Below are 11412 nucleotides of genomic sequence, written 5' to 3' on the forward strand. Positions count from 1 at the left end.
AAAACTTATGACGAGACAGAACAACTTCTTGAGATACTGGCTTAAGTGTAAACGTGACTGATCTTGCTTAGATATCTATAATATAATATTTCAGACACACACACACACACACACACACTTACACAGACACACGCACACACATACACATACACACACACACAAATATATATACATTCATAAGATACAGTTTCATTCGCCACACCCGCATTCTCTTATACACCTTAAATTTTACACATTTTTTTTTTTCTCTTACTCCCTATTGTAACCAATTTTAATTTATAATAATGAAGTACTTGCTAAGAGGCTTTTTGTGTATTTATATTAGAGGCAAGCTGTTTCTCCTAAACACAGGTTGCCCAGTAACCTAGCTAGGGAAACATTGGCTTGTATAAATAATTGTTTTGGTAGCCTTTTTATTTATATACTTTTACATGTATATTAATTGTATACCTATTGTAATAAATTGTAATTGTAATTATTGTATGTATGTATGTTTAATAATAATAAATAAATAAAAAAAAAAAAAAATTGTTATTTTATGTACCTGTTTTTTTGCACAATAAAGTGTTAAATAAATAATAATAATTTCACCAAATCTTCCATCTACCCTCAATTTTACCAAAACTTTTATCTACTATTAAAAAAAGAGTGTGTGTGCTGAGCACACGTGTCAAAAGTGAAATTTCCTTGACAAGATTGAAAATACCAAAATCATCGCCTTACTCCATGATGTGACCGTATTGCCTTGACGCAACCTTAAATTTTACTCTCAACGCGCCTAAAGAAGTCTGACTTCAAAAATGATTTTTCGTTAAAATTACCTTCAAGGTATCGGTTTTCCTCCCAAAATGTCCCCTAAATTATCGCCAATTTAACCATGTACCCTCAATGTAGCGAGCCCTCGCTCTGAATCGCGCAAGGTTTTCGCTACAGAACACATATATACTAGTCCGGTCGCGGAGCAGGAAGAATTTCGTACATTGACCTCTTTACCTACTGACAGTGGTCACAAACATTTTTGAATGAAGGGCAGTTTACATGAAATGTTTGGAGGAGAAAATGTTTTTTACTAACTTATTAAATAAATGTCCTTTATTCATTTACAATACTTATTAGTTACATTTTAATTTTTTCAATAACCACAATATATTATACGATACATTTTGTCGTGACTCAAGGTCAATAAAAAAACCACTTGCAATCAAGAACAAACCTTATGCTCTCAGGTTAAAGGTTTACAATCCCTGAGGACGGCGGTCATTGCATCTGTGCGAGCAAGACACATTATATTTACGCGGGAGTGACAGTGACAGGTAATAACAGGTTAATGTACGAATTTCTTCCTAGTTCGCGTCCGGACTTTAGTTTCCGACATCATTCATCGGGGCCTTACCGGCCGGCCAGTCAAGTAGACTGTTCGAAGACCCTCCCCTTTCCCGATGGAGGAATTCCACCTTCCTTCCTCCACACTCAATTTTTGAAGTGAAACTTCTTTATCGGGGTTGGAAAAAAATTTAGTGTAACATTTTTTCGTTACGCGTGACATTTTTCCGTTACGCGCCATCTTTTTCTTATCCCTACCACGCGTGATTCGACGTATTTCTGTAAAGTTGCATATAGTATATAATTTTTTGAAAAATAAGGTCATAAAGAAGTTTCACTTAGCTTACGTGTGTACACTAGTACACGCACACATTTTTTTTTATCTACCCTCCCTCACTCACCTTCAAGTTAACGGTCTCCCTCGGCACCGGGTACTTGGCGTTCGGGCTGAGGCTGTACACCGGCTCACTGATGAAGAACCCTGACATCATGGAGAGCAGCACCAGCACGAGGACCGGCAGCAGTTGGACCAGGCCAGCGTGGTTGTCGCGTTGTTCCGGTTCACGGGCGCGTCTGCGGGTGTATACTGTTGGACCGCCTCCGGAGAACGCTGGAAATTTTATAATTATTTATAGAAAAAGGAACGAATTGTTAAGCCTAGGTCAGCACGTAGAAATATACTCATTATTATTAAAATATGAGCCAAATTGTACGATTATTTAATTATTGACAGAAACAGAAAATCCATACTAATATTATAAAAGCGAAAGTAACTCTGTCTGTCTGTCTGTTACTCAATCACGCCTTAACTATACTGAACCAATTTGCATAAAATTTGGTATAGAGATATTTTGATACCCGAGAAAGGACATAGGCTACTTTTTACCCCGGGACATAGGATAGGTTTTATCCCAGAAATCTCACGGGAACGAAAACTATGCGGGTTTTTCTTTGAAAACGCGGGTGAAGCCAAGGGCGCAAAGCTAGTAATTAATAAGCACGGAGAAATATCAAATATAGTTATAACTATTTAAACAGGGATGAATTAACAGATGATTTTTAGAATGAAATAAATCGAAGAGATGAAACATTTAAACAGATTGAAGGATAACATTTTGTCAACAAGTAAATAGATGAAAAACGAGAACAACGTGAACCTGGTTTTAACTTTGATATTGGTTATAGTTTAATCAAGTTTACAGACATGTGAATTTGTTTACATAAAACTGATTTTTACTGAACGCGTTTTGTAATGTTATTTGGTGAAAACGATCCTTAGACTTCTTTAAGAAGTGCTGTTGAATAGTTATGATTTTATTATATCTTGTATCTGTCACCGTAAAATTATAATCTGGGGAAAAATTGTAGTTTCACCAGTCAGTGCCCTTACGCACTATCGGTTAACCGTGGGGGCGTTCCCATTTTAATATGCAACCGCTTATGATTGTACGCACTAATCATAAGCGGTTGCATATTAAATTGGGAAAGCGGCTAACCGCGCGGTTAGCCGCCCCCGCGGTTACCCGCTAGTGCGTAAGGGCACTCATGCTGTAGTTGCACTTATCACCCTGTACACTTACCGGTGGCCCCAAAGAACATGTTGAACAGCTCTTCAGCGGTGAGGTCCGACTCGAACCCGCGCGCGTAGTACTGGTGGTGCGTGTGCGGGGTGTGAGCTGGCTCTTCACCGCGGAGATCGTATTGCTTTCGCTTTTCCGCGTCCGTGAGAACGGCGGCTGCGTTGCCGATCGCCTGGATGATAATTATTATGTACTAATATTATAAATCGCTAATCTCAGGAACCACTGTTACACAATTCCACCACGTAGTCACGTCACGCCATTCTTAAATAAGCATGGAATTCTCAAGCTAAAGGCAAGGCGCCAATTGCATCTGGCTTCTCTTATGTTTGGGATTATCAAGACCCGTACGCCCATTTACCTTTATGAAAAGTTAAACTGGACAACCAATAATCGGGATGTTGCATGCAGAAGTTGCGCTCAGCCACTTATTATTCCTCAGCATAAATCGACTACTTTTAGAGGCAGCTTCCGCTATACAGCATCAAAAATATGGAACGACTTGCAACGAACGACAAAAATATGGAAGAAACACCTTAGAAACTACTTAATCGATGGGCAGCGTAGGATAAGCTAGTGTCTAGTTTCTTTTTCTGTTTTCGTGTTCTGTTCTTTCACTGAATTTTATTATTATAATATTTGATGTGTTTGTAGCATGGGTCAATTTTGTTTATTTTAGGCCTGCGTGTAATTTAATATGATGTATAATGTAATGTATATACATATACTTATGTGGGAATAGGATAAAATATTAAGATGTATTTCATGATTACTAGTTTTATTTTTAGTCTTTGCTTTTCTATTATTTAATCTGTGGATATGTTATCTGTAGACTGTAGATTTTTGGTTGTCTATGATTGGACTGTGTGTTTTTTTGGTACGATGTAATTGTAATGGAGGATTGTTGAAATGTAATTTTGATATGTAACCGGTGTCTGGGAAATAAATCGATTGGGCGATTTTGGCTTTTTATTTACACCATCCCCACATAATTTGGGGGCTCGTCCGGGATACGGGATGGTGGAATAAAGAAAAAACAGACGAAGACTATGATGCCGGTGATTTAACCTGATTAAGAATTTACGAATTACGAACGAAGACTAAGATTTAAAGAAGCTTATGATTATACGATTACGACTTGAAGACTATAAAACTTTTTATTTACATTATTCAACATGCCGCCGAAACGAGTAAAAGATGATGATGATTGTGGTGAACCATCGCCGCGTATTTCCTTCAATGACTTAGAGAAATCAATGACGCCATTTTCGGGTGATGATGCTTATGGCATCGAAACATTCGTAAAAGATTTTGAAGATGTTTCCTCTTTAATGCAATGGGGCGAAATAGAAAAACTCATATTTTCGAAGCGGCTTCTCGCGGGAACCGCCAAGCTATTTTAACGTTCACTAAGTGGGACCACCACGTGGGATACACTTAAGTCTGAGCTCCGTGAGGAATTTGGTAAAAAGTTGAACAGTGCAACTGTTCACAAGAGACTTTCAACACGCCGGATGAAGCTGAATGAGACTCATCAGCAATATTTTTTACATATGAAGGAACTTGCAGTACTTGGGAATGTTGAAGATGAAGCCCTGATGGAATATGTCATCGACGGTATTAAAGACAGTGAGTCCAACAAAAATATTTTATGTGGCGCTTGTAACATTAAAGAATTCAGAAAGAAATTAGACATTTATTCAGAAACTAGCTGTTGCCCGCGACTTCGTCCGCGATTAGGTCGTTTTTCGTCATTCGTCGTTTAAAAAAAATACGTGACACTTTATTTTAAAATGTTCTTAATTATTGTCTCTTATAAAATTTAACTATGTACATTAAAATTGAACACTCTGATAAGAAAATCTTAAAATCTGAAGAAAACATGAATGAATGTGATTTAAATTCTAGTAACTTTATTAAAAACACGATTTCTATGACTATCTTTCGCGACAACTAAGCATGTTTGTGGTAATACTGTGGCCTGGGCGTTATAACACGTCCAGGGAGTTCCTGAGTGCCGATATCACCATCTTGAGGAAAAGCTTCTAATGTCGATTTAAAACTGCATACATACGAATTAACCTGTTCTAAAATTGTGAAATGAGTTCAGTTTAAAATTTGAGAAATATTGATTTCTTGTATTCCACTATTCGTTGTAGTCGAATACAAAATATATTTAAATAAACTTCAGCCTTCAGGCAAAAGGGATCCTATCAAATGGTAAACTTGACCTTGTATCTTAAAAGTAAGCATGAACGGACCTTCTGATAATTATTGAGCACCAAAGGATCATTTGAAACGCACTACTATTATAAGAGCGTCTAATAACAGTTTACATTGCACAGTATGTTCCTCTAAAAGTAGTGATTTCAAAGGTTCCGGTGTATCTTCAAACGAAAGCCGACTCCTTACTACACTTAAAGAATTACTTAAAAGAACATACTACGTTAATATCGCATATACAGAAGATGATCTGTAATCAATTGTGAGGTTATAAGCAAACCCACTTTTTTATTTGTCAGACCACACCACCAAATTCGTAGATTGTTTACCTCAAGTCATTAAGACTATGACGAAATCTGTCTGCAGTAAGACGGGCGAGTTTTTTATACTATGTAGTGATATTTATAAGTTAAATTGCTTTATAAATATCACTACATAGTATAAAAAAAGTCGCTTTCTATGTCCCTATGTCCCTATGTCCCTTTGTATGCTTAAATCTTTAAAACTTCGCAACAAATTTTAATGCGGTTTTTTTAATAGATAGACTGATTCAAAAGGAAGGTTTTATATATAATTTATTAGGTTTTAGACAAAGCGGACGAAGCCGCGGGCGGTAAGCTAGTAAATTTATAAAACACGAAGATTTTTAAAATTGTAACTAATGAACACAATCATTAGATTAACTGTAGCTAATGGTGTCTAGTTTTACTTAAAATAATAAACATCTACCCTCACTTTAAAAAAAATGTAGTATATTTATTATTTACACGAAATATATCTTATAGGGAACGGAAGATATGGGTTAAAGAGTTAAATAAATAAATAACATAATTATATTTAAATTATTAATTTTTAACATTGTGTTCAGTAGTGTTAACATGTAAATTGGTTTGATTTTTACGAAATCTCATAGATGGCGCTGTTACAAAATTAACATTATACAACTTTCTTTTTAAAACTATGTTTCTCTTCCCAAGTTACTTAAATGGCATACATAATGTTTATAGTGTCAATCTGGATATTGTCAAACAACATTTATATATGCGTCATTTGATTATTAATTTCCAATAGTTAACGTGTGTTTGATTTTTATAACACTTCATAGATGGCGCTGTTTCAAATTTGTCGTAATACTGCTAAGATTCATTTAACTGTTTCTCTGCCAAAATTACGTAAATGACGTAGTTTTTATAGTGAAAAGCTAGATAATAGCGTGGCTTACTCAAAAACAACATTTAAACATGAGTCTTTAGATTGTACGCTGTCGTAATACACGGAATACGTAAGAAAAATAAAGGTTCACAGCTCCTCCCCCGTAGGTGATAGCTTAATAATATGTAGCCTATAGCCTCACCCGTCCTGTTAGTAATATTCATGCAAAATTTGAAGTAAATCTATGCAGTACTTTTCGAGATTAGCTCGGACAAACATACAGACAAACAGACAAACAGACAAACAGACAAACAGACAAACAGACAAAAATTCTAAAAACTATGTTTTTGGCTTCTATATCGATTATAGATCACGGCCCAAGTATTCTTTTAAAAAAATATTCAATGTACAGTTTTGACTTTCCTACGATTTTATTATATGTATAGATTAAGAAAAAATCATATTCACCTAATAAGATTCAAAGTAATTCAGTATCAAAGTCCATTGGCATGAAAATTCAAAAAACACTACGAGGAAAGAGATGTTTCAATTGTGGAGATTTAGATCATGAGTCGCCTAATTGTACTAAAGGCTTTAAATGCAACTTTTTTGGCCATAAATCAACTGAATGTTCTAAAAGTATTAAGAAGAGTTTAGAAATTATGTCAACTAAAAATAATATTGATGTGAGACCTTTTAAGAAGCTGAAAATAAACAATATTGATGTAGAAGCCCTGATTGATACCGGAAGCGATGCTAATTTAATAATTATGTCTTATTTTAGGAAGATTCAAGGTGAAAAATTGTTATCTTATAGTTCAGGAACCACAGAAACTTTAACTGGAATAGCTGAAAAGGAAATTTATACAAAAGGATCTTTCACAGCAAAAATTGAAATTGATGATTGTTATTTTGAAACTTTATTTTATGTTGTTGATGATGGCGCTATCCCTGTCAACATCATATTAGGAAATCCTGTACTGAAAGAAGTAGAAATCAATTTTAAATCTGGAACTATCACTGCAACAAGAATATTACACCTTACAATGCTAGAGAATGAAAATGAAGATATCACAAATATTGAAAACAAAGAATATAAGAATAAAATACAGAATATTATAAAAGAATATAACCCCAAAAGATGTACTAAAGAATCAAATGTAAAACTTAAAATATTATTAACCGATGATGTACCAGTTTATCAGAATCCACGACGATTGTCACCTTTGGAGCTTAACATTGTTGACAAACAGATTAAAGAATGGCTTGATGAAGGAATAATAAAAACAAGTAAGTCTGATTATGCTAGTCTAATTGTGCTTGCAAAAAAGAAGAATGGAAACTATAGATTGTGTGTTGATTACAGGAAATTGAATAAGAAGATTATTAAAGAAAGATATCCACTACCACTCATTGAAGATCAATTAGACAGATTAACTTATGCAAAAATGTTTACCTCGCTTGATTTAAAAAAAGGATTTCTACATGTAATAGATAAAGGTGATTTACCATTGTCTACTTACCATATTGATCATCTACGACTGTTGACTCATCTGGGACAGATGATTCTGCAGGATGACCGTGTGGGAATAGGATAAAATATTAAGATGTATTTCATGATTACTAGTTTTATTTTTAGTCTGTGCTTTTCTATTATTTAATCTGTGAATATGTTATCTGTAGACTGTAGATTTTTGGTTGTCTATGATTGGACTGTGTGTTTTTTTGGTACGATGTAATTGTAATGAAGGATTGTTGAAATGTAATTTTGATATGTAACCGGTGTCTGGGAAATAAATCGATTGGGCGATTTTGGCTTTTTATTTACACCATCCCCACATATATATATGTATACCTAACTGTTTTATTGTATTATTATATTATATTATTTTATAATTATTAGTGATATTTATATTTATATATATAATTTTCATACACTCAAAATGCATTGCCTACTTATTTTAAACACTATTTTAATCATTATTATCATTGCGTCGTCTCACATCCGTGAGTCGGATCTTAAAGGGATCTTGTTGAAAACCAGCGCCAGGCATAATATGCCTGGCACATGCTGAACTTGATCCTTTTTGGCGATACCGGGGCACTTTCATATTACATTGTTCTATTTTTTTTTTATTGTTTCCATTTCTTTTTTGTATGTTTTTGTTTTGCTTTTATTAATGTTTTGTGATGATTGTGTCTTACTGATTGCCAAATAAACGTATTTTCTTTCTTTCTTTCTTTCACTGGTCTGATTTGAAAAAATCGGTATTAGATAGCCCATTTATCAAGGAAGGCTATCATCACGCTGAAACAAACAGGAGCAGAGCACTGCAGGTAAAACCGCGGGGCACAGCTAGTTATGCAATATGCATGTACAGGGTGTAAGTGTGCACAGATGATTATTCCATCTTATCAATGTCTATTTACATTGATGCATTATTAATTAGGACTTATTATATTCTACTAAATTAACAAACAATCACAGCATATAAATCATTATCAGACCTACCCAATATGCACACAAAATTTCATGACAATTGGTCGCACTGTTTCTTAGAAATTTACATTCAAAAAAATTTGAAAAAAAAAACAATCAAATAAAATCAACCTGACAATTATGATTATTCACAGAAATCAGTGTTTATTAGGTTCAAAATTACCTTAAAGGCTTCCGCTGCGCCAGGGGCATGATTTTTATCAGGATGTAGTTGCAAGGCCAATTTTTTGTATGCTTTCTTAATGTCAGAATCTGTTGCTTCCTTTGTCACACCTGCAATGAAAAAAATAAGCTAGATTATAGAATTAAAAAAAAAAAATTAAAACTAAATAAAAACATTCCTTATTTGCATATGTGCATTATACATCTATCTATACTAATATTATAAAGAAGAAAGGTTTGTTATTATGTATGTATGTATGTATGGTTTTCACACATAAACCACTGGACCGATTTTGATGAAATTTGGCACAGACAATCTTTGATGAAGGAACAACCAGGCGTCATTCAAGGTCATACCCTCCCGTGACAAGTCAACGTTCATAGTGCAATTTCCAGTGTATTAGATATAAGCTTCTTGGACATTGCCATAGTGAGATATGACAGACTACAGATTCCTACTTATTTATAAAAAAGAACATGTTATATCAATGATGACTTTTAAAAGTAAATATCAATGTTCTTTATCTGTGTTATCTTTTATATTTAAATTAAGACATGTTTATGAATATAACATATTCACTAAGTAAAGTTTAACTATATATACACACACACACACACGCACTCTCACACATACATATTATATATACATTTTTTTTTCTTAATTTAAGCTTTTTGTAATAAATTTTTGTTTTACTTTAAAAAAATGTACTTAGTTGTATTTATAAGGTGGAACGCTGGCTCCTAAGACACAGAGTTCCTCCAGTTTAGGAGTCAGCGTACGTATTTCTGTAAGTTAATGTTTTTGGCAAATAAAGATTTATTTTATTATAACTATTAACTAGCCGCATGCCTTCATGCCGGTATGCACGCACGCATGCTATGCAGATGTAGGTAGCTTGCTAATGGTTAATTCTTTTTTTTGTCGTAATATTTATTTCAGTTTATTTGTTACAAACAAAATACAAATAATTTCTCTTTAAAATAATGTAGATTCTATCATAGAAGCAAGTTCATAGTATTGAACAACTCGATTATAACTCGATTATCTCGAAAACTAATAATCTTAGAGAAAAAATACAAAGAATAAAAAGGGTTTATTTTAGCTTATTCTTGCCGATAAAACCATAAAAAATAGATGTTATTATACTGACAAAAAAAAAATTTCAAAATTTCGTCTAAGTCCAGATCCCTAGCGCCCCCAAGGCTACACTCCGACCCAACATTATTTTAATGAACAATACAGTTATTTGGAAATGCTAATTGTGTAAAATAATGGCAAATTAATTACTGTCATTAATAAAAATGCGAAATCGAACCAAAATAGCTCAAACACTTTCTCACGTACGCATTATTATAATTTAATTCAATTAGCTGCAAATTATTCATGTTCGACCTTCACCATTTTTGCATACATACCAAGTATTTCGTAATAATCCTTGCATTTTGTATTAATTCGACGTACAGCGTCCAACTGCTCCGCGGTATATTCTCTCTGGGCTGGCTGGTGAGCAGGGGTTTTACGACGTCTTACATCTGCGTCAGGACTGCTAGGCGGAGTCCGTTTACTCGACGGAGTCCCTCCTGTGGGAATAGCAGCTCTTACCACCGTCAATAGATCCTTAGCACGCGCTGTAGGATATAATCGTTCGGCCTTAAGCAAAAAACGCTCGGCCTTTTCATAATTTCCTGATGTAAAAGCACTTTGCGCAATTTCTATGCATCTCTCAGCTTCGTCCTTGTTCCCCTCGATTGTCATTTTCACAAGGCACAAGCACAGTTACAAGCAATAGAGCAATTTGAAACTATTGCTTGATGCGTTAAATTAAATTACAATTGAATAATGTTTTATTCCTGATCAATCATTATTAAATATTCATTGATAGACGATCAGTCAGACTTGGTAAAAATAAGATGGTTACCTGGGGCCTTAGCCAAACGGCAAAACGCCAAGGAATAGAATACGCTATCGATAGAAATTGACATAAGCGTATGATGTTTTGCATAAGGATTCGGTCACCCTACCAACGACAACGACGACCACGAACAAAATTTTCATCCAGTCGCAATTAAATAAAATTGTGCAAAACACAATTAAAAATGAAATTTAAGAATTTCCTGTCGTATTGGTGTTTGGAAAAAAAAAATTTGAGATCAATGGATAAACAAACAGGTTTTTCATAGAAACGGTGGCTCCTAGAAAAAAAATGTATTTAACCTTTTTTATAGATAATTAGATTATATACAATTTTGGTTCAGGTGATTGTATGATAAACTTACCGTCTCGGCGAAATTCGCAAAAAACCTTATTTCTTTTTATTAATTGACCTCGAATTTTTTTATTCCTGAGTACCAGAATGACGGGAGATTTTAATATTGATTTTGAACAAATTTCGGCAAGATTGGAACTTTGGTCGTGGTCGTCTGCGTCGTTGGTAGTGTGATCGAACCATTACCAAAATGTCATGAGCTTAT

At 34.2% G+C, this 11412-nt stretch overlaps 2 protein-coding genes across 3 annotated transcripts in view; one reads left to right on the forward strand and one right to left on the reverse strand.

Moving 5' to 3' along the window:
• LOC123702293 (dnaJ homolog subfamily B member 14) overlaps positions 1–10856 on the reverse strand; it is a 39670-nt gene extending 28814 nt beyond the window's left edge. Inside the window, exons 1-4 of the mRNA XM_045650008.1 lie at positions 10357–10856; positions 8942–9051; positions 2904–3075; positions 1725–1933 (exon numbers count right to left, since the gene is read on the reverse strand). Of these exons, the coding sequence (XP_045505964.1) occupies positions 1725–1933; positions 2904–3075; positions 8942–9051; positions 10357–10696 (831 nt within the window). The 5' untranslated portion in view covers positions 10697–10856. The remainder of the gene's footprint in view (positions 1–1724; positions 1934–2903; positions 3076–8941; positions 9052–10356) is intronic.
• On the forward strand, positions 4406–7898 carry LOC123702295. Of its 2 annotated transcripts, XR_006752847.1 has the most exons (3): positions 4406–4532; positions 7063–7568; positions 7645–7898. XR_006752847.1 is itself a non-coding variant. In XM_045650009.1 (2 exons), exons 1-2 carry the CDS (start codon positions 6941–6943, stop codon positions 7650–7652), a joined length of 636 nt encoding a protein of 211 aa, XP_045505965.1. In that variant the 5' UTR covers positions 6926–6940; the 3' UTR covers positions 7653–7898. The 2 variants fall into 2 exon arrangements, 1 of the variants encoding a protein (XP_045505965.1); XM_045650009.1 differs by lacking the exon at positions 4406–4532 and having other exon boundaries at positions 6926–7568.
• Positions 10857–11412: the final 556 nt, after the last annotated feature.

The sequence above is a fragment of the Colias croceus genome, chromosome 23, assembly GCF_905220415.1.
Source record: "Colias croceus chromosome 23, ilColCroc2.1".
Taxonomy (NCBI): Eukaryota; Metazoa; Arthropoda; class Insecta; order Lepidoptera; family Pieridae; genus Colias; species Colias croceus.

What these genes read in the sequence shown, in the direction of transcription:
- LOC123702295 (XM_045650009.1), top strand. Translation starts at nt 6,941, where the DNA reads ATGTCAACTAAAAATAATATTGATGTGAGACCTTTTAAGAAGCTGAAA.